The sequence below is a fragment of the Marmota flaviventris genome, chromosome 18 (assembly GCF_047511675.1).
Source record: "Marmota flaviventris isolate mMarFla1 chromosome 18, mMarFla1.hap1, whole genome shotgun sequence".
Classification (NCBI taxonomy): domain Eukaryota; kingdom Metazoa; phylum Chordata; class Mammalia; order Rodentia; family Sciuridae; genus Marmota; species Marmota flaviventris.
In genome coordinates, this window is record NC_092515.1 from 37,264,044 (window position 1) to 37,287,376 (window position 23,333).

The 23,333-nt window shown below is 55.9% G+C and overlaps 1 protein-coding gene across 1 annotated transcript; it reads right to left on the bottom strand.

Annotated features, from left to right (window-relative positions):
* Window positions 1–1,311: 1,311 nt before the first annotated feature.
* Pllp (plasmolipin) lies at window positions 1,312–23,204 on the bottom strand. The gene is made up of 4 exons (XM_027938974.2): window positions 23,000–23,204; window positions 5,644–5,817; window positions 3,449–3,571; window positions 1,312–2,165 (listed from the first exon to the last, which is right to left on the bottom strand). Exons 1-4 carry the CDS (start codon window positions 23,132–23,134, stop codon window positions 2,049–2,051), a joined length of 549 nt encoding a protein of 182 aa, XP_027794775.2. The 5' UTR covers window positions 23,135–23,204; the 3' UTR covers window positions 1,312–2,048.
* Window positions 23,205–23,333: the final 129 nt, after the last annotated feature.

Sequence of the window (23,333 nt, forward strand, 5' to 3'; positions counted from 1 at the left end):
TAAATGCCACCTCTCCTGGGCCTGCTTTTCCTTCCTCCTCTTTTAAGTAGGACCACCCACCACGGGCCAGGCATGTCGGAAACCCGTGGTAGGATCTGGTGGTCCTAGCTGAGAAGAGCAAATGGACAAGTCCAGAGATGAAATCATGGAAAATGAGAAGAAAAGCAAACTGTTCTTTTCAGTCTTTCCACTGAGAAAAAAGCAAGCCCGGTGGAGCTTAAGTCAGCTTGCTGATTTCTTTTTAAATAAATTAGAAAAAAATTAAAATGAACTAGAAATCGGTCCACATAGAAACTTAGACTGTGATGTCCCAATCCTCCTCGACGGGGCTCGGCCCTGGCCTGGAGTGAGAAGACTGACGTTCTGGTCCAGCCCCAGAAGAGGGCCACACACCCCTCTCCCTGAGGACTCCTCACCCCTAGGTCAACAGTCACCAATCTGCAGTCTGTAACGTTCCCCCTGAGACAGGCTGTGTTTTAGAGTATCAGACCTGACAGGAGGGTGGACTGTAGCTGCCTAGTGTTTCATTTTCTCTAAGCTTCAAAATGGTTTGCTCTTCCTTAAAATCAAACTCATCTTACAGCTTCATCCTGGCATGATTATAATTTACTATTCAAACTCCAGTAATATACCGGGTCATCAAGCCTGACCCTCATCCCTCAGCCAGAGCTGCTCCTCCACAGCTGCTTGGACTAGCTACCTTTTAATTGTTGCCAATTTCTTTAAAAAGGGCCAAAGGGCACTTAGAAAAAGCCTTTGGCCTGTCACCCAGGGGATGTTCCCTTAAAATGTTAGGAAAATAAGCTCCAAAGGACCCAACTGCCATCCTTTCTGCCGTCCACCAGCTCTGAGTATGTAGCACGGCCAGCCACTGCGACATCCTCTCTGGGCTTCCTAGACTTTTGAGGTAGGTGGCATTAAAATTACTAAACTTGGCGCTTTTTTTTTTTTTTGGCTTTTGCAGTGTGGTCCTGGGGGTCAAACCCAGGCTCCACAAAGGCAGAGCCAAGCCTCCAGCCTCTAGGACACTTTTAAGAACAAAAGGGCGGGCTATGAAACCTGTGCCCAGACAAAGGGCACAACCAGAACTGCTCCGGCAAAGCAGTCAGGAAGCATGGGCAGGGTCCCTTGGGACATTAGTTGGCAGTACTGAGTGGCTCCTCAGCTGGAGCTGCCCTGTGACAGGCACATCCTGGAACCTTGGCACAGTCTTAACCTGCAGCTTCCTGGAGTTTACATTGACAACCATGAGGCCCCGTTGTTTCCAAATAAGTTCTGTCTTTATTTTTGTAAAAAAAACAAAAGTCTCCACCAACCACATGACAACTCTTCAGGAGAGGTCCTACTTCCCTCCCTCTGCCATGTCCCATGTGCCTAATCAACAGCGTGGGGGGAAGTGGTCACAGGGTGTCAGCTTTTCCCAAAGGGAGAGTTACAAATGAGGGCTTGGGCCAAGGAGGGCGCCTGGAGAGGTTTGTCATCAAGAAATCGCCTGGAACCTATTTGCGTTGAATAACCAGGACGTCTGGAATCAGCTCTTCCTATGTCTCCCAACAGGTGACATGTTGGTTTGGGGAAGGGGATCAGAATTGTGTTTTAAGGAGTCAGAATGGTTTGTGGGCTTGCTCAGCGCGCCCGCTCACAACGAGGGTACACAGGTGTGGCTTGTTAGCTTACAGCTATGGCGCTGCCGGCCACAGAGCTGGAGCCTGTTAGTGCAGTTAGTGCTGGTGCGCAGGGTGGGCCCAGCCGGCCTCGCAAGCTGAAGTCCTCGGAAGACAAGGCGAGACAGCGAGAGCCCCTCATCCCCCGTCACCTTCTGCTGAATAAGGGGGATGGGGAGGAGCTCAGCCGTGGGCTCTTGCCAGCCACATGCATGTGGCCTGTTCCCTAGGAGTGCTGGGAGCACTTGGTCTCTGGGCAGGGAGAGCGGCTAGCACAGTCCCGCCGGCCGACTCACGCAGGGCTCCAGGCTCAGGTCTGCTGATGGCCCTGTACTGCGTCCCAGCGGGAGCTCGGCCAGCCAGGGCAGGCCAAGGCACAAGGGTCTAGGCGTAGCCACCAGCCACCTGACTGGTAGCTGCGTTGCTGCCCACTCCTCGCCAGGCCTGGAAGCTGAAGAAGGCGCTGGCTCCATAGGCGATCATCACCAGACTGGCAAAGAACTGGAGGGAGAAAGGTGGTAGGTGGCCAGTCAACAGCACTGGGAGCTGCAGGGTGACCGTAACACCAGCACATGGGTCTCCTCAGATGCCCCCTCATCCAACCAAGCAAGTCTGGCAGCCATGGCCCCTCGTCCTTAGGCCCATTGGACAGCCGGGGCAGGGGAGGCCAACAGGCACTCAAGCATAGGAAAAGGTCATGTCAGACGGGGCTCTGGCCACGGCGAACCTCGACCTGCACAATGTGCCCAGAGTGACTGTGAGGGAGGTCCACTGGACACCTAGCCAGGCATTTAGTTTTAAAAAGGTAACATTCAGGTGGGTGGTAGAGCTCAGTGGTAGCGTGCTTGCCCAGCACCGCGGGGGGGGGGGGGGGGGGGGGTACATTCAAAGTTCCCCCAGGGGACATGGCTCAGTGGCTAATCACCTCTGGGTTCAACTTCTGCATACCAAAAAACAAACAAAAACAAAGCCACGTGGAAATTTTCTGGATCCAATTCATACCTCTATGTTTGCATCTCCTGTATCTGCGTTCAGACGCTCCACATGTGTGGCCAAGTTCACTGATTGCAAAACCACCCTCACCAGGAAGAGTGAGGACACAGAAGGGCTGCCCTATGTTGGACATGACCATGACCCCAGGCAGGCCCCTTAACCTCCCAGAGCCAATGTGTCCTTGTCTGTGAAAAGGGATGGGGAGACCCTTCCTCTTCCTCAGGGCCTTGCCGAGTGGAGCATGACAGGTGTGCAGGGCTCTGTGGTTCACTCCACCAGCCACCAGACGTGGGGCCTGAGTTTGGCCTTCCCAGGAGAACTTGTAACATCCCCAGGTACGGCTGAAACCCAAGGGCAGAGGGTCTCGAGTTCTCAGCACATTCTCCAAGAGAGCCTGTGACCCTAAATCAGGATGGCACGACTGATTTTCAGCAGAGTTCCACAGTGAATCAAAGCTGCCACTGGCCACCACAAACCGTTCCCAAGCATCTGTTGAGCCCAGGGCCTTGAACATGCTCAGCGAGTGCCCACCAACTCTACCACTGAACGCCACCATCCCCTCGTTCCTCAAGGTCCTAGAGTTCATTAAGGAAGCCTGAAGGCAGCCTGGCTCCTCATGGGACCCTCTGAGGGACCCTCATTGGACCCGCCTGGCTCCTCATGGGACCCTCTGAGATGTAGGTGGTGGATACTTAGGTGGTGGCCGGTGCCTGGCCTCAGACCCAGGGAGCTCTGTGGAGGAGGGACCTTGGCTATAGACTGCTGGGGGGGACCCTAAGGGACATACTCACAGAGGCAGCTGCACGCTGGTTGTATGGCCGGGAGCCCTTCAAGGAAGTCTGGTCAACTGCTGCAGAGCAGGTGATGAAGGCGGTGACATAAAGAACGGTGGCAGTCACGTTGAAGATCAGTAACTGGGGGAGGGGAGAAAAGGCTTAGGACAATCGGAGGGGACCTCCTGGCTCCCAGGGGGCACACCCCCAGAGTGGGATGGAAGAATGTGGGCCTATCCTATGAAAAGGGCCTCGAGGTCACAGTCTCCATGGGGTCAACCTGGAGGCCATCTGAGCAAGCAGCATAAAACAGCCCTAAGGCTGAGGGAGGGAATGGTCAAGAGGCCCCAGATGACCAGGCCAAGGCAGCCCAAGCCACAAAGCCACAGGCAAAACCCTTCCCCATGCAGCATGGCCCAACCGTGACCCAGCTCTTGAGACCCGCGGAGAGCCGCTCCTCCACGTGGGCTCAGGGCCAAGCCCAGGCCCTCCCTGGTGCCACTTCAGGGCTTAGCCCTGTGGCTGGTCAGTCACACCAGTGGGAGGGACCTTTTTTCTTTTTTTCCTTTTTCTTTTGGCAGTACTGAGGATTGAACCGAGGTCCTTACTACGCATGCCAGGAAAGCAGGCTACAAACTGAGATACACCCCAAGTCCATGGATGGGGATCTATGGCTCTCTCTTGGCCACACGCTAGACTGAAGGCCCAGAACAGATGTCAGGGTCAGGCCCTCAGAGGACCCAGACGCTCCTGGTAGAATATTCTTCCAGATGGCAGGAGGGGGCCTGGGCTGACTGCAGCCAGATCTCAGTCCCACATCCCAAATGCTTGGACCCTAGGGCCAGTTATGTCTTCAAACTAATAGTCCTCAATCATCAGGTTTGTCCCATTTATTTTTTAAAATTTATCCACATTTTAAAATTAGATTTCATTTGAAAACTTAAATTTTATATAAAATGTTGATAGGCTCTCGGGGCTGAGGACAGAGCTCAGTGGTAGAGCACTTGTCTAGATGGACAAGGATAGGGTCCCCTCTCCTACACTGCCAGGAACCAAAACAATCTCAGAATATAGGGTCCAGCCCAGTAACGGGGGATCTGCGTGGACAGATATGTATGTGGGGTTCCCAGAACTTCCTGAGCCACACTCCCAGCCCTTTTTGTATTTTATTTAGAGACGGGGTCTTACTGAATTGCTTAGAGCTTCCCTAAGTTACTGAGGCTGGCTTTGAACTCGAGATCCTCCTGCCTCAGCCTCCAGAGCTGCTAGGATTACCGGCGTGGGCCACTGCGCCCAGCTCACTCACATATCTTGCTTGGCCATGTAGCCCCGTCCTGGGGATCCCGAGGGAGGCCTCCAAGAGCACAGAAATAGTGCCTGCCTTACAGGCTCCCAGGGCAAGGGGCAGGGGCGTGGGACACGCTGCCAGCCCAGCGACCATGGCAAAGCCTGCCTAGCTCCTGCCTGTGATGTCAGGCGCTAACAAGCCCATTCTGTCCCTAGCATGACTCACGTTTCCTCGGTTGAGAAGTCATTGAATTGCAAACAATGCTGCCTAGTCCCAGCTGCGGTCCTACCCTCACGTGCCTGGCTCACTGAGAGCCTCGGACCCCAGCTGCAGGGGTTTTCTGGGTCAGAGAAGAAAACCCAGCAGCTTGCTCTGTGTCTGGCCAGGGTACTTCCTATGGCTGCTCTCGGGGGGCCTCGGGGGGATGTGCTAAGACTGACCTGGGCAAAGCTGGGACACCCGCCTGATCTCCTCTGGTGGCTGAGCTGTCTGCTGGCAGCGGTGTCTGGCTGTCCCACACCTTCCCCCCACCACCCTCCACCAGCCGCCCTCCACGCCCCAGCCTGTGCAATTCTGACTGCGGGCCCAGCCCGAGGCTGACCAAGCTGCCCACCCAGCTGAGATTCTGACCATCCTCAAAAAGGAAAAATATTTCAATTCCAAGTGGCCTCTTGGGACGACCCCATGAGACAGGCAGCCTCTTTACCCCTTTCCCAGGACAAGGTCAAGGTGGCTTTCAGAAAACAGGACACCTGAGCCGTCCACCTCCCTCCCAACCCGCTCTGCAGGCCAGCTGGGGGTCAGTAAGGACATCGACCCTGCTGCTGCTCATTTAGAGAAGGCCACATGGTCAGTCCTATCATGGCCGCTCCCAGAGGCAGAGGTGGGAGCCCAGAGCCACCCTCAGGGCCCCACCCAGACTTACCACGAGTGGCCAGGGCACCATGTACAACTTCAGGTGCAGCTGAAACAGGTAGAGGACGAAGAAGACGATTGTCACCAGCCAGAGGAAGACAGCGACGAACATCACCCAGCCGTAGGCCGGGTACAGGTGGTACGGGGTGTCAGCAATCAGGGCCCACACCAGCAGCCCCAGCACCTGCGGGGCAAGACAGGGCCACTGCGTCCAAGCCCCCACCACTCCGGCTGGAGGCCACAGACCAGGTCCCCAGGCCGTGGCCTTATTTCTCATCTAGTCAAGAAGTACTGATTGGCTCCTGCGGTCACCTGTGCCCGGTCACTCATACTTCTTTTCAGTCCTCATGCCGTGTGTGACACTGGCATCTCAGCAGAAGATGATAAGTGCTCCAAGACACCTTGCCTACTGCGTCTGGATTCCAGAACTCTCCTCTGTGCTGTCCTATCCCCCCACCCTGGGCACCCACCACCCAAGACCACAGAAACGTCACTTTCCCCAGACTGAGCTCCCTGGGGCGGGACAACGGCTGTGCTGGGGCTAGGTCACAACACCCAGCAGAGGACGGGCCTGCGAGGGACTCAGGAAGAACTACTGAGAGGACATCAGGTCACCAGCTCTGAGAGATGGCCAGCCACTCAGTCCCCAAGCCGGGAAAAGAACATTCCACGCATCCCCCTCCCGGCTGGTCCCAGCACAGAACCAGGGCCTCTAGATGGCCTCCAGCCGTAACACCTCCCCTGCCCCCAACTCTCCCAATTGCCCTTCCCTACAGGTGTCACCGTCCCTGTCTGACAGAGGACACGGGGCCTCAGGGAAGCCAAAGGACCCTCCGTCCTTCTGGTGCGTCAGGATGGGCCTGAGCACCCCAGGATGGTGGTGCGTGCTGTGCCAGGTACTGAGTCAATACCTGGCTTAAACCCCGCCCCCTGACCACTGTGTGACCTTGAGCAAGCTGGTAGCCTCTCCGTGCTTGGATCAGCTCACTTTTACACGTGGGTTCACATTTGTAAACGGGACCAGAGGATGTTTGCTGGTGTTCCAAAAGAGGCCAAGGCCCGCTGACCACACAACCCCTGCCCTCCGGGCACGGGGAGTTCTACCTGGCCAGGTGTGCCGACTCACCCAGGGGAGCCGTCTGGGGACCTGGCACTGTGGCCCAGCAGAGGGCCTGTTCTGAGGCAGGGCCCAGGAGGTCCACACACGTGGACGTCAGGCAAGGTCTCATGTGTGGCCAGGCCAGGCCTCCCTCTCCTTCCCACTCTTCTAGGCTGGCTGAGAATGTCTAGGTTGGCACATCCTCCCTTCTCCAAGAGGACAGTCTCTGGAACCCCCGGCCACCAAGGGGACAGGAGAGTCTACTGTGGGGCTCTGGGAAAGGCTCCTGTGCTGGTCAGACACAGGGAGGGGCTGTCCCTGTTCTCCCTGGACAGTGGGCAGGCACATGGCACCAGCCCCGGGGGGAGCCAACCGTCAGCTGGGTCCCAGAGAAGCGTGTCAGGAGCAAGCCCACCTCCGGCCACGGGGCTTCGGAGACAATCTCCCTGGCTGCTCACACCGCCCAGGGGGCTGCTGACACTCACCTGAAGGCTCCTGACCCAGAGCCCAGCCAGAGCTGGGGCACCTGCCAGGGACCCCACCCCGAGGCACCCCAAGGACCAGACGGGAGGTTTCTGCATGGGACCCTACACATGGGAGGTCAGACAGGACTGGCTGCAGCCGAGCTGGCCCCGAGGCCAGCGCCCCTCTGGTAACTGCCCTTCTCTCTCGCGGTGGGAGCGCGGCTTCCCAGAGAAGCGGAAGGTGGAGAGCTGGGCCTGGGTGCCAAAGGCCGGGCCTCAAACCCCTGCTGAGCTGTGTGACATGGGCCAGCACCTCCTCCTGGTGGACACTCCACCTGGAAAATTCCAGAGAGGTCTGCCCAGAACTCACACCCGAGGGACGCGTTGGTGCCCTGTAGAATCTCCACTGCCCACGGTGCCCGCGCAGAGCACCCTCAGCACACGTGCTTAGGAAAGAAGGGCCTCCCATGCTCATCCATGAAGGGGTCAGAAAGTGTCCCTGCCCAGCCCTGCTGGGTGTTAAGGAGGAAACAGGTGACAACCTGCAAGCTGCTCCTGCCCCAATGCCCAAGGAAGGCCCCCGGAGGGTCCCTCCCCGGGCGCTCTGCACCCCTCTCCTGGTGCTGGGGAGCTGCGGGGATCCTGCCAGCCTCAGCTGCAGGACCTCCATAAGCGAGGGAGGGGTGGCCGCGGGGCCCACTTGACACAGTAGCAGGGCCTTCCTCACCTGCACCGCTGGGGACAGAGCCCTCCTCAGGGAGGCCAAGGGCAGTCTGTCTCCAAACAGCATCCCCTTAACCTCCATCTTTAGATCATGCTGCCTGAAGCAGACACAGAGGGGAGGCAGGGAGACCCAGCGCTGGGGAGGCCACCGTTCTGAGGAGACAGACACTCTTGAAGCAGCACGCTCGGGCGGCCCCTTCTCCACGTGAGAACTGGGCACATCAAGGACAATTAGCTTTTATTTAAAGCAAGTTCCTACGGGCCCTGAAGGTCACTGTGTGGCCACACTCCAGCTGTCTCAAAGGAAGTTAGACAATGCAGTGAACTGAAAACCCAGAGAAGCCCAATTCGTTTCCACACAGCAAGGCCCTGAGCAACTTAGTGAAACCCTGTCTTAAAATAAAAAAATAATAATAATAATAATAAAATAAAAAGGGCTCAGTGTTAAGCATGCCTGGTTCAACTCCTGTACCCCTGTAGACCTCTGGTGCCATCTTGTCACCATCAGCCTCCTCACCAGGACCTCTCAGGGCCCAGCGGCTGTGCCAGCCTGGGGAGGTGTCTCATTCTCTACAAAGATTCCACCGTCAACTTACGTCTGAGTCTTCTGTTGTCCCCATTTTCCAAACAGAAGCTCAGAAGGAGAGCTGCCTGTGGTCACCGTGGGGGAAAGACAGGGTGGTTGGAACCCAGCTCTGTCCCTCCCTGGACCCTGTCATACTGTGAGTTTTTGAGCCATGTGTAAAAACTGGGGGCACTTCAGCCAGCTCAAGGGCAGGGCTGTCCGTGCCCTGCCCCGTCCTGTGCAGCGCGGCCCCACCCGTTTTCCAGATCAGCAAAGGGGCCTCGGAGATGAGGCGGTGGATAAGCCGGGGGAATGTCTGGTGTTCCTCCCGCCCAGCTGGCTCCCGGCCAGAGAGCCACCTCAGTTTGTCCTAGAACAAGGAAGGTCCACTCCTGCATGGGAACCTGACAGACTGGTCTCTCCTGGTCCCTAAGTCCCTAGCAGAGGACCCAGGGAGACCCTGCTCAGGACATAGGAGGTCTCAGGGCACCCTCACACCTGCTGACCACTTCGCTGGCCAGGTGGTCCTCCAGGGGAGCTGAGTCCCAGGCTACAATTCCAGAAGCTTCCAGTCTCCCCGGACCCCCAGGTGGGACCACAGAACCCCCTCCTGCTGGGGCAAGGACCCACTGTCTTGTGGTGGGATTCATCCCACCCTCCATTCAGCACTGGAGGCTGGTAGCTTAAGGCAGGGGGAGGTGGAAGGCCCTGACTCTGCCCCCTGCCCCAGGGCCTCGCCCAGGTCCCTCCGCCCAGAGCGCTGCTCTCCAACCCAACACCCCCCCAGGCCTCCTGGTGCGTGCTCTCCTCAGAGTCCATCCACACAGCAAGTACCTATTGGGCCCCGGTGGCAGCCTGGGCTGCCCTGCTCCCCCGAAGCTGGCACAGCCAGACACACCCCAAGCAAGTAAAGTGCAGGTGGGGACATGCAAGGGCTGTGGGGAAACCCAGCTGACAGCCAGGCTTGGTGACACACAACTGCAACCCCACACAGCCACTGGGGAGGCTGAGGCAGGAAGACCACAAGTTCAAGGCCAGCCTCAGCCAGAGAGAGAGGCCCCGAGCAGCTTAGTGAGACCCTGTCTTAAAATAAAAAATATAATAATAAAATAAAAAGGGCTCAGTGGTTCGGCATTCCTGGGTCCAGTTCCTGGTACCATAAAATGGGACATGGGCCTGGGGCTGGGGCTCAGCGGTAGCGCACTTGCCTGGCACGAGTGAGGCACTGGGTTCGATTCCCAGCACGGCATGTACATAAATAAAATAAAGGTCCATCAACAGCTAAAAAGTATATTTTTTTAAAAAGGGGGGGACAGCAGTGGGGAGGGGGCAGTGGGGTCACTGATACCATTTCAGATAAAGTGTCAAGTATGATTTCACTGGGAGGTGACATGTGGACAAAGACCAAGGAGGTGAGGGAGGGTAGACATGAGGGAGCCATGTGGGTCCCTGGGAAAGGGTAGGACAGGGCCCTGTGTGGGTGACTGTCACCTCTGTGACCAACTGTCCCCGAGTTTCTCTGTAGGTATACCAGCATCACACACACACACACAAACACACACACACACACACACACACACACACGCCATGTCTCCTCCTCCCCCTCCTTCCAAGTTCCCTGGAGACCCTGCAGTGTCCCCTGAGAGAGGCTCCGCAGATAAACAGAGAACCCTCTGGAACTCTCAGGGGGGTGGGGCCTTTTTTTTTCCTCTGAAAATCTGAAGAATTTGAATTCAGAAACTTTTCTTTAAACGAGAACGTCAAAAAGGACACGTCCCCAGAACCTTCTGTTGTCCAAGAACTTGGAACCAATGGGGCAACAAAAATGGTTTTTGTTAAAACCACCTACACGGCCAGAAAAGCGCGACCTCTTATAAACGCCTGGCCCAAGAGGCATTCCTCCCGCCAGCCGCTGTCCTCAGGACCTGTCCTGGTGACTTGGGGACAGGTGCCCTTCCATGATTCTGGGGAAGGTCTTCCCAGTTGTCCTGAGCTGCGCGTGGAATGGCCGCTGGGTGGCCTGCTGCAGTCCTAGCCTTGGCCTAACATAGAGGTGGAGACTTTGCAGAGGTCACCAACCTCACATGAGGTCACACTGAATCAGGATGAGCTCTAATCCAATGACCGTGTTCTTATAAGAGCCAGGAAACTGGGGCCAGGGGCGGTGGGGCCGGCCTGTAATCCCAGCCACTCAGGAGGCTGAGGCAGGAGGATGGCAAGTTCGAGGCCAGCCTGGGCAACTTAGCAAGACCCTGCCTCAAGATTTTTTTTTTTAAATGGCTGGGGTTATAGCTCAGTGGTAGAGCACACTCGGGTTCAATCCCCAGTATCACACACACATGCACGCGTGTGCAAACACAAACACACACACACACACACACACACACACACACACAGTAGAACAGGGAACAGGGAGCACAGAGACCCTCCACAGCACCTCCAGGAGGAACAGCCTGCCACCTCCCAGATTTCAGACTTCTGCTCCAGGGCTATGGGAGGACGAGTCACTACTGTTTAATCCAATCTGTGGAGTTTTATCACGCAGCCCCTGGAAGCTAAGACCTTTCTCAGAGCGTCATGAGCCTGTGCAGGGGGCCAGGGTCTGCCTTCCAACATCTACGATGAAGGCTGGCCTGTCAGACCCTTGGGTTCATGCTGGGGTCCTGCCACCTGGCTAGCTGTGAGACATCAGGCAAGCTACTTAACCTCTCTGTGCTTCACCACAGGGCAACCTCAGAGAGTGCTTTTGAGATGTAAATGATGCAAGGCGCTTAGGTCAGGCCCAGCACAGGCTGAACTGTCACTGTGTTCTAGTGTCACAGTTTCACTGAGGGCTAAGAACACAGCCATCCCTCTTACCCTGCTCTCCTGAGGTGGTGGCAGCGTGTGCTGCTCTGGGGACAAGGAGGCTGCAGTGAGGAGCCAGGCACAGGCCTGGCCACATGGTGCAGACAAGCCAGTCGGTTGGTGGTTGGGGAGGCCCCAGAAGCCCGGCCCCGCCCCAGGGCCTTCTGAGGAGCCGACCCTCCACCCTCCAGGCCCATCTTCCCTGCCAATGGGAACAGGGAGGCAGTCCCAGGTCCTCCAAGATCCCCCAGAGGTGCCACCCTCTCCAGGGGCCCAAAGCCCTCTCCTGTCCAGGAGGGTTCCCTCAACCCCAGGCGCCAGGCTGCGTCCTCTCTGGCCCAGAGGCTTCATTCCAACTCTTCTTCCCTCGACCCCACTTCCAGGTCCAGCTCTGTGGACTCGCTGTGTGGCCTTGGGAGAGTCACCTAGCCTTTCTGGTCGGTTTCCTCCTTGGACAACACAGTGGGTTAGACCTATCCTGGCCGCTGCACAGGTGTGATGCAGGTAAAAGATAAGAGAAAAAGTGAAAAGCTACAGCTCGTTGTGAGTGGAAGGAGAGCTGGCAGGTCACCTGGGGCTCGGTGGGAAGTAAATCGAAAAGCTCAGAGCCTTGCTCCTGGGGGCTTGGAGGGCCCTGGGGGCTTGGAGGGAATTGCCACTCCCCAGGATCACAGAAATGACAGTGTGTGGAGGGCCCAGTGAGGCCTCTGGGGCAGGAGAGCTGGCATCTGACCTGGGGTAGCCAGAGCTAATTCTTCAAGGGATATTAGGAACCTGGATGTTGATGTGAAATCTACCATTAAAAAAAAAAAAATTGGGGCGGGGTGGGGTACTGGGAGTGAACTCAGAAGCACTTTACCACTGAGCCACATCCCCAATCCCTTTTATGTTTTATTTTGAGACAGGTTCTCATTAGGTTGCTTAGGGCCTTGCTAAGTTGCTGAGGCTGGCCTCCTGTCTCAGCCTCCCGAGCTGCTGGGATTACAGGCGTGTGCACCACCGTGCCTGGATACCATTTTTTTTTTTTTTTTAGTTGTAAGTGGACACACAATCTTTATTTCATTTTTTTAATGTGGTGCTGAGGTTTGAACCCAGTGCCTCACATGTGCTAGGCGAGCACGCTACCACTGAGCCACCACCCTGGCCCCTGGCTACCATTTTTAAATGTTGGCAACTAAACCAAATATTTTAGAAAGAGTGTGAGGGCAAGGGCCACTGACTGCTGACGGCGGAAAGCAGGGGACAGTGGCAATACCTTCCACATCCCCCAGATGCCCTCTCCCAACAGTGCCATCCAGGAAACCATGGCCCAGGGTGACCAATGACCCTTCTGGGGTTCCCCCTCTCTCAGGACACATCTGGGCAGCCTGAGGACACTCAGAACTTGGCCTGGTCAGGCCTAGCCTCCGCCCCCGCCCTGGCCCTTCTCCCTACACTGAAAGGGACTTTATGGGAACAAAAAAGCCACCCATTGTGTCACACGAGACAAAGGGGCAGGGGACAGAGGCTCCAGGCGCCTGGACCGGCCACAACACCACCACATGCCACCCCCTCCTGGGCCAGGGAAGGGTGGGCTGGGGAGGCACCTTGGAATTCCCGAGCGGGACACGGAGCCTTTGAGAACCTTGGTGTCACCGCGCCAGCTCTCCAGGAAGCAGGGGCACCAACAAGGCACCACCTACCCGCAGTGCCTCCCTTTGCCATCTCAAAATGGGCGTAGAGATGAGTCACCTGCACCAGGTGTGGTCCTTGGTGCAGGGAAGGCCACAGGGACGATGGCCAGGGTGTGGCCTGCGGTGAGACCCATCCGGGCCCTGAGTCTCAGCACTGTGGCAGGAAGAGGAGGATGGAGGCCGAGGCCGGGCCCGGTCCAGCCCAAGGCTGCCCGTGAGCAGCAGCAGCCCGGGGTGTGTCCCTCCCGAGGCTGCGTCTGTGAAATCCCGGAGGCAGAACTGTCCACGCACCTCCTGGTGGCCGGCCACGCGCACAGTGTGCGACAGAGCCAAGGCCGCGTCCTGCTCCTGCGGCCCCCAGGGCTCCCGGCATGAGCTCAAACTGCCCCTGCCTACCCCACCCCCATTTCCCATGCTGAGCTCTGGGGCCAGACCAAGGGGCCCAAGATGTGAAGGTAGCCGGGGGCTCTGTGAGTCACACTCCCAAGGAGCCCCTGGCTCCCTGGAGACACTGGCAGGACCCCGGACACCCCTGTCTGCCCCCATTCCTTCCTCCTCTCCCACCCTCAGGGTCCCCTGGCTCACCCCACAGTGCTCTCTTGAGCATCGAGCACCAAGGTCTCTCCAGACACGCATAGATAGCTTTCCCAGGAAGGCCTCATTCTCTGCTCCTGAAAAGGACCCAGGGAGTTCTGGGGCACCCCCCACCCCAGCCCCTCACCCAGCCTGCTAGGCCCCCAGGGCGCCCCACCCCAGGGCCCAGGTCTCCCTGAAGGAAGCACTTGGCCCATCTCACAGATGAGGACAACTGAGGCACTTTAGAAGTCCTGGCCCCTGGTCATACACAGTAAGGGGTAAAGGGTGGACAGTTCTGCTGAGGGACAGTCCCCTGGAGACGAGAAGCATCATTGCCCCAGAGGCCAGAGCAGACTGGGACAGGGACAGAGCCCAACCCTGGGGTGGCCAGGATAACGGGAGGCTTGTCCTCAGCATTCCCAGGGGCCGGCTCCCACCAGCCCCACAGAAGGAAACCAGCCGTGAAGCACGTGGATTCCATTAACCTGCTGGGGACTGGGGCTGGCGCAGCCTGAAGGGTGGGTCCTCCCTGTCCCCCAGACTTCCAGAGATATTGGCACTGAGCTCTGGGTGACCTTGAGCCAGCCGGCCTCCTCAGCTTCAAGAAGGAGCTGGAGTCCCCTTTCCACTGCCCCCACAGATGTCAAAAGCTCACTTGGTGTCTGACACCAGCCTTCCCACCAAATGACAGTGGACGGCTCCAGAGCAGGCCCTGCTCCACTCCGTGGCAGCTCGGGGATGCAGGCTGCCGACCTTCGGCCCAGCCTCCCCGCCTCCCTGCCTTCCAGGACCTGGAGTCACTCAGCGGCCGGTCCTCCCTGGGCAAACAGGAGGAGCTGACCCAGCCCAGAGCGGAGGCCCGGTATCAGGGTTCCACGAGTATCAGGGCTGGGCTCTCGGGGCTGCCAAGGAACACAGCTCCCACCCCACCCCCTGTGCTCCCCAAAGCCACAGGGTGTGGCTCCCCCAGAGCTGCTTGTTGCTGTGTGACATTGGGCAAAGTGCCTTTCCCTCTCTGGGCCTGGGAGGTGTTCAAACACTGGCCTCATACCTTTTGCCATATCCACAAACTATCTGGACCACACACACACACACACACACACACACACACACACTCACTCACTCACTCACTCTTTCAGAAAAGTATGTCCTATAGGTGTATTTCCTCCACACAAATAGTCACACTCTATACACTCTTTCTGCACCTTGCTTTTCTCACTTACCCTAAAGATGGTCCTTCATTACATGTAGAGCTGCTGTCTTGATTTCTTTGAGGGTTGGAATTTCACAGATGTATTGATTACTTAAGGTGTCCCCCATGACAGACTTGTACATATCACACAAATAAGCTAATTTGGTGATAGATGGGGGATTGAACCCAGGGGCACTTAACCACTGAGCCCCAGCCCCAACTCTTTTTTTTTTAAGTTTTTTTTTTTTTAAGAGAGAGAGAGAGAATTTTTTTTTTAATATTTATTTTTTAGTTTTCGGTGGACACAACATCTTTGTTTGTATGTGGTGCTGAGGATCGAACCCGGGCCACACGCATGCCAGGCGAGTGCGCTACTGCTTGAGCCACATCCCCAGCCCCCCAACTCTTTTTATATTTTATTTTGAGTCAGGGTCTCGATAAGTTGCTGAGGCTATCCTTGAACTTGTGATCCTCCTGCCTCAGCCTCCTGAGCCACTGGCATTATAGGTGTGTGCCACCAACCCCAGCCAAAGAAGCTAATTTTATTTATTCATTTATTTATTTTAGATCTTGATTTTGTTTATTTATATGTGGTGCTGAGGATTGAACCCAGCACCTTGCATGTGCTGGGCCAGCGCGCTCTTCGGCTGAGCCACAACCCCTGCCCAAAGAAGCTAATTTTAAAATGAAACTTTTAAATCACTTATACTGGGAAACCTGGACAATGTAACATAATGCTAAAACTAAATGCAACAAATATGAAACAATGTTAATATGTTCTAGACAGACAGGCTGGTCTCCCCTTGTGTCGCTCTCCTTTGGAGCCATCTCCACTTTATCTATGGGTTGGCTTTCTGTTTTTCAGATAGCTATAGTAAAAAATGACATGAAAAATTCCAGAAACAAATAATTCATAATTTTAAATAACTTTTATTAAAGTATATTGCTATCATTGTTCTATCTTATTATTATTTATTGTCAATCTTTATTGGGCCCAATTTATAAATTAAACTTTAGCATTGCTATTTATGCAGAGAGAAAACAATATCTGGGATTCATCTGTAGTCAAAAGTCTTCTCCAGGGTCTAGGGTATATCCCTGTGTATAAGAGGGAACTATTTTTTTCCTTTTGGGGTACTGGGGACTAAACCCAGAGGTGCTCTACCACTGAGCCACATCCCCAGCCCTTCTTATTTTTTTATTTTTAAATTTTGAGACAGGATCTCCTTAAGCTGCAGAGGCTGGCCTTGAACTTGCAATCCTCCTGTCTCAGCCTCCTGAGTCTCTTGGGATCACAGGCATGCACCACCACATGCAATGGGACTACACTATTTTAAAGTGTTGTACAGGAGCCACAGACATGCTAGCCACATGGAGGCCATCTGCTCTACGTGACCCTTCAGGATGGGATGAACAGAGATAATACGAGACCTGCCAATTTCTACGTAGAACTTCTTTATTACCTTGTCTTAGGAAAGGTCTAACTATACCTTAATTTCCAGAAGCCAGAAAGAGACCCTCAGCAACAAAAACAACAACAACAAACCAACAAAACCCATAACGTTTGCATGACAAAAAACACTTAGGATCAGATGGGGGGTGGACTAGGAAAAAAAAAAAAATCTATCTGCAAATATTTTGAACTCCTGGCACCCAAGACACAGAGGAACAGCTGGGTAGAATACAGACAGACAAGGAAATACAAATGGCTCTGAAGTATTTCTTTAAAGGTGGCCAGGTAGGGCCGTGCCCAGTAGAATCCCAGCTACTCAGGAGGCTGAGGCAGGGGCACTGCAAACTCGAGGCCAGCCTGGCATCTTAGTGAGACCCTGTCTCAAAATAAAATAGAAAGGGCTGAGGTGTAGCTCAGGGGTAGGGCTCTCGCCCAGCTGCGTGAAGACCTGAGTGCAATCCCCAGCACTTAGGGAAAACAAAAGCCACCTCTCTCCTGAGAAGACTAGAACACAGCGCGGACCTGCCCTCCTGGCCGCTCAGCCTGGGGGACATCCAGAAGTGTGTCAGATCACCATGCAGAGCAGCTGGGGGAACCAGGCACCTACCTCCCGGGAGGATGGGTGTGGCCTCAAAGGAGGCTGGTTGGCAATCTCCACAGGATCAGGAGCACACACACCCTCTGACCCCACGGGCAACTTCTGGAAACACAGCACACAGACGCATGGTGCAGGTGAGACCACGCCCTGCCCTGTGGCAGAGATGTGAGACAGCCAAAGAAGGGAACACCCAGGTGCCTGTCACCGAAGGGGATGGCCTCACCAGTCACTCCAGGGCTGCATAAGGGCACAGGACTGGGGCCCCAAAAGGAAGTGATGGGCTCCCTGCACTAAGATAAAAAGACCCGTGGCACATGTTTAAGGCATGAACAGGGGCAAACGCAGAGGCCTGTGGCAGGCTGAGCCTTGGTAGACAGGGAGAAGCAGGGTGGTCTACCTTATTTACATATACCTTTTTTTGGGGGGGGTACTAAGGATTGAACCCAGGGGCATTTAACCACTGAGCCACATCCCCAGTCCTTTTTTATTTTTTATTTTGAGGCAGAGTCAGCAAGCGCCTCCTTAAGTTGCTGAGGCTGGCCTTGAACTTGTGATCCTCCTGCCTCGGCCTCCAGAGCTGCTAGGATTACAGGTGTGCAACACCGCCCGACTGCATAAACCATCTTAAATAAGGTCATAAAATAAAACGTGGGAAACTGAGTAGGTGTGAAAGGAGTCAGCTTTAACCAGAGGGGACAGGTAGTTCTCATAGTACCATTTTCCACTTGACCTTTGTAAACATATCACATACTTAGGAGAAAAAAATTAAAGAAGGGCTGGAGATGCAGCTCAGAGGTAGGCACTTGCTCAGTACCTGAGGTCCTGGGTTGATCCCTAGCACCACAACATAAATTTTAAAAGTTAAAAACTAAATAAGCCCAGGCCAGGCACACTGGTTCAAAGTCAGCCTCAGCAATAGCGAGGCCCTCAGCAACTCAGAGAGACCCTGTCTCTAAATAAAATACAAAAAAAGGGCTGGGGATGTGGCTCAGTGGTTGAGTGCCCCTGAATTTGATCCCCAATACCCCCTACAAAAAAGTTAAGGAAGCCAGGTAGAGTGTTGCACACCTGTAATCCCAGTAACTTGGGAGGCTGAGACAGCAGGATCTCAAATTTGAAGCCACCCTCAACAACCTGGCAAGACCTTGTCTCAAAATAAACAATATAAATAAACCCAAAATAAACAATAAAAATGGATGGGGACATGGTTTAGTGATAAAGCCCCTGTGGGTTCAATCCCCAGTACACACAGAACGGGTGGGTTCAGGCGCTTGTAAGCCCAGTTTCTTGGGAGGCTGAGGCAGGAGGATCACAAGTTTGAGGGCAGCCTTGGCAACTTAGTGAGACATTATCTCAAAATAAGTAAAATACGGAGAGGGATGTGACTCAGTGATGGAGCACTTGCCTGGCATGCATGAGGATCTCAGTTCAATTCCCAGATCACATACACACACACACACACACACACACACACACACACAATAGGCCCATCAGCTGAAAAGTTGAAAGCCAGGAACCAGCTAATTGAGCTGGGGCTTCGGGGGTGTCTACGTGGGATCCCCTACAGGTTAGAAGGAGGGCGACAGGGAAGTGCTGTCGCGAAGAGACCTCAAAGGCAGTGTGAGCAGAGTAAACAAGGGACACAGAATAAAATCATCACTGCTTTTAAAAATGCATAGGGAAAAACCTCCAAAATAGTTGTCCCCATAGGGAGAAGGGTGGGTGACCCAAGGACAACTTTGTAGCCTTCTCTGTCCAGGTTTTAGGCTTTAAGGATGATATATTCATATGCTCACATAACCACCTGAGTCCCCAAACCCAACACACACACACACACACACACACACAACGGCCACAGGAGGCAGGGGCTGGGGACAGGGTACCTGGGCCTGGGGGGGGGGGGCGGGGTGGAGGAAGCCGGTCAGCGGGGGGTCCTGGAAGGCCACACTGAGGTCACTGCACCATCACGGGGCTCAGTGACAAAGAAGGTCCTGGAGTCCCCAGCATGGCAACCCCAAGGCCCCCAACCCCTGTTGTCCCCCCGCATCAGCCCTGGCCGCCCCTTCCTGGAGATCTCGGTGGGCCTCAGGCCCTCCCCGGTCCCTGAGAGTCGCTGGCCGCCTGCTGGTGCTGCAGACAGAGCAGGGCCACCCAAAGGAGCCGCTTTCTAACGCTCAAGGGTGAAGGGGCAGCCTGGAGGGGGCCGAGCTGGCGACCCAGAGGTTCAAGTTCAAGGGCACGATGGTTCCCCGGACGTCATGTCCTGGGAGTCCTGCCTTCCACCGCGCTGGGGCGAGCCCTGCCTTCCCTGCTCCTCCAGACCCACCACTGCCACCGAGGCTCAGGGAAAGGCGGGAAGTCCCGGAGCACCAGCCCCGAGGGAGCAGAGCCCGCTGTGGAGCACCTGCTGCCCACCAGGCTCCTGGCCCCGCTCCATGGACCGGCCACCTGGCCGCGGGGGAGGCTGTCAACCTGTTTATTCACCTGCAAATTGGGAACCTGTGGCCACCTCTAATCCCAGGAAGTAGGGTAAGAGAAGGGTCATCGGAGCCAAAGGCAAATGGCCCTCCTGTGACAGGGCGTTCATACCACTCCCGCCTCCTGGGCCTCGAGGACACCCCTGCAATCCAGGGCTCTACTGAACCTCGTTCTCACTACCCTCCTTCACACACCTAGACCTTGAGAGCCTCCCTCTGCCAGGAAACCCTCCCTAAAGGCCCCAAATGAGTCTCCTTTCCTGAAGTCCTGCTCCTCCTCCAAAGCACCCCAAGAACCCCAGCTACCCAAACAAAATGGGGAGCATAGCCACAGGCTTAGGCTTCCCAAAGCCTCAGTGGTAGGTTTGCTAGTCTCTCCTGTGTGACCTTGGACAAGTCCCTCACCCTCTCTGAGCCTGTTTTCTCAGCAGATAAGATCTTCTTCTTCCCCAGAGCTTTGGGAGGACTTAAAAATAAGAAAGAGATGGGTAATTCACTGGAATTTACTTTATACTTATTCTAAAAAGGCTTCAAGAGCTTCCATAAGCACCAGTGAACCATACTGTCCACGACATTCCTCTCCTTCCTTACCATGCAAAGAATTATAGCGTTAAGGACTCTAGGTTTCATGGCCAGAAGAGCTGTCTCTAGATTTTGCCTGACTCCTTTTTAGAGACTATTTGCACAAATTCATGTTTCCCTTTTTGCATAGGCTACTCGGCATCTATAAACCAATACCCTTAAACTTACTATAGATTTCTGATACAGTAATCTCTCTTTAAAAAAAAAAAAATCTATCTTTAAAGTCAATTCCTCCCTCCAAACCATCACCTTTTAGAAATATATTCTTTTTTTAAAAAATATTTTTTAGTTGTCAGTGGACCTTTATTTATTTATATGCAGTGCTCAGAATCAGACCCAGTGCCTCACACATGCTAGGCAAGCGCTCCACCACCAAGCCACAGCCCAGCCCAACTCTTCTGTCTCACGTGGCTGAAGATCTAATGTTCTTTCTGGAACTAGACTGATGGGGAGAGAGAGGTGGCATAAAGCAGTGACCACCAGCCATCTGGGACTCACAGCAAGATGGGTTCCGCAGGACACATAGGAGACTGGATGAAGGACATATCTCCTGCTGGAGGAGCTGGGGACCCTCCTAGCCGCCCGACCTTTCTCCCATCACACCAGGAACCCACCAGATCCTGGGAGCGCAGAGGGTCTGGTGGGGAGTGCACTTCCGACTTCTCACTTGCTGCTTCCTCCAGGAAGCCTTCTCTGATCCCCAGGGGGCAGGCACTCTGGGCCTCCCGATGCTCCCTCCAAAGCTCCAGCCCCCAAGCTCCTGGGAGCAAAGCTGAGCCTGATAACCAGGCACGAGCCAGAAAAATCAATCGGGTGGAGGGCAGGGAGGTCCAGGACAGAGGACCTCCTCCAGGCCTCAGTGTCCTCGCCTTTAAATTGGGCAGAATAAGAGGTGACAAAGGCCCTGGAGCCAGTGTGCACCTGACTGGGGAGAGCGGTTCCCTCTTCCCTGCAGAGGGTGGTGCCTTTTGGGTGAACCCCCTGTCTTAGGCCCAGTGGAACTATCCATTGCCATGGAAACAGTTCAGGAAGCAGCTTCTTCAAAGAGCAGATTGGCTTTAAGAGGTGCAGGTCTTCAGAACTCTGATGGGGACCAAAGCACTAAGGCTGGGGGCCAAGGAAGGCCAGGACTCCCACATGTAGTCCCTGAGAGCAGGTGGCCCCAGCAAATTCCACCACAGCACTCTGGGTCCTACCTAGACCTCAGTGTCTACAGCTTGTGAGGAGTCCTGAGACTGCAGAGGACCCCCAAATTATCAAGCCACCAGGGTCCCTCAAACCACAGCAGCCCACACCAGTTCCTTTGATCCCCCTTATTGCAATTCTCATGGTTCAAATACAAAATGCTCCTGTCCCCTGAAACTCTTGGTTAACCCTGGGGATGCGCCAAGCCACTCTATCATCTGTCCAACTTGCTTCAAGAGCCCCTAAAGCTGCCACCAGAACCAGGTCCCTAGTTCTGGCAAAGTATATGATTCTTGGTGACTGGAAGATACACACAGGGGACCACACCAGAGAGAGGCTTCAGCTTCGGTTCCCCCGACCTGCTGGGCTCCCTGACATCCCCTCAAACCCCCCACCCCACACCCCTCTTCCCTAAGCCTAGGTCTCACAATGCCTTGCCCTTGGCTCACCCCTTCTCCACCTCTGCCTCAGAAACCCCTGAAGCCCCAGCTCAGAAGCCACCTCCTCCAGGAAGCCCTCCCTCCTCCTGGGCACCTGGCGCTGGCCCATCAGGCTCCCACCAACAGCCCAGAGCTGAGCGCTCCAGCTGTAGTGGGGTCAGTGGCTCTTCCCACCAGGAGACTTAAATTAGCCCTGGAAGAGGGTCACCTCCCAGGACAGATATTCTCACCAAAAATCAACAAAACAAAACAAAACCCCCAAAACTCTAGGAGAAGAGTTAACCGTGTAGGTTTCAGGCTGCACTTCCTGAGATTCAAATAACAATCCCACATTTTTTCCGGCGTGGGGTCCAAGGATCAGCATTTTAAACAAACCCCCCCAGCAGGATGGGGGAGGTAGCCCATAAAGGGAAAGGTGAGGGATCCTGAACTATAGGTAGCACGCACCCAGGTGGAAGTGGGTGCTCTCCAAGCGGGTGGGAGGAGGAGACCTATCTCCGGGAGGGCTAGGCACCAGGGTGACAACGCATCTCCAGCCAGTGCCTGGCGGTCTTGCTAGCACTGGGCAGCGAGGGGGACGGCGGGATGTACCCACTCTCTGGATGGTAAAGGAAAAGTGATCGATCGGCGCCCACCTCTAAGTCCATGGTCATCTATGACTACGGACCCTCCCTCAGCAGGTGGGGATCCCTCTCACAGGGGCAGCCACCGGGTCTCCAGACCCTCCCAGGAGGGTGCTGTGGAAGAAAGCGAACACCCCAGGCCTGTAACTGGACGGGCGGGTGGTGGCGTTCCCTTGGGCCTTCGGTATCTGCGCCGAGATCTGGGAGTCTGGCCTCTGACTTCCCACAAATCCCTGTCCCCTGCCTGAGCGCGCTATCTCGGCCCCGTGGAGCCAGCCAAACCGGCTGGAACTCGGCAGGTCACCTAGAGGAAGCCAGAAGGCGCTGGCTCCAGGCGGGAGCCCATAGGGCCTGGGGCAGGGCGGTCCTCCCTCGCCGGGACCGGGAGAGTTCTGGAGCGCAGCCACGCGGAGTGCCGGTCGCTGGGCAGAAGGGGGCCGAGAGTGGACTTTGCCCATTCAACCTGGGTCCCCTGGAGGGCTGTGGGCATTGTCCTGACAGAGTGGGGGCAGGGAAGAAGAGAGCAGACAACGCAAGGAGAGAGTGGTGCGCGGCGATCGCAGCTTCCGTGGGCGCTCGGGTGTGGCCGTGGGGACCACCTGGGGCGGGGCTGCTGGGCGCTGAGGCGTGAGCACCCTGAACTTGGGCGCACCGTGCACTTGCTCGCAGGCATAGCCACGGAGGCGTCCCGCGGCGAGAGGGTTCCAGGGTGATACCGGGGATCGGTCCTGGAGGAGCCCCGGGAGCAGGCACTGCGCGTCGGTGCGAGGGAGCCTGGCTGGGGTCGCACCCGGAGCGAAGAGGTGGCGCCGCTCGCGAGTCCCGGCGGCCGGGACGGGACCCCCCAACCCCTGGGCCCGCGCGCTCACCAGCTGCAGCAGCATGAGCACCCCGAGGATGGAGCGCACGAAGCCCAGATCCGGGCGCAGCGCCGAGACCGAGGCGCCGGCGCCCTGCGCGGGACTGCTGGTCCGCGTGCTCACTTTCGACGGGAACTCGGCCATGTCGCCTCCCGAGGTGGCCCCGGCCGCGGTCGCCGCCCTCCCGCAGTGGGTGCCGCTGCTCCGGGGCTCGGCTCCCCTGCGGCTGCCAGCGCTGCGCGAGGCGTCGGGCAGCAGCGGGAGCCGCCAGGTGCGGCCGAGCCGGGACCCGCCCCCGCCGCCGGACCCGCCCCCTTAACCCTCCGCTCGCCGCGGCCCGGCC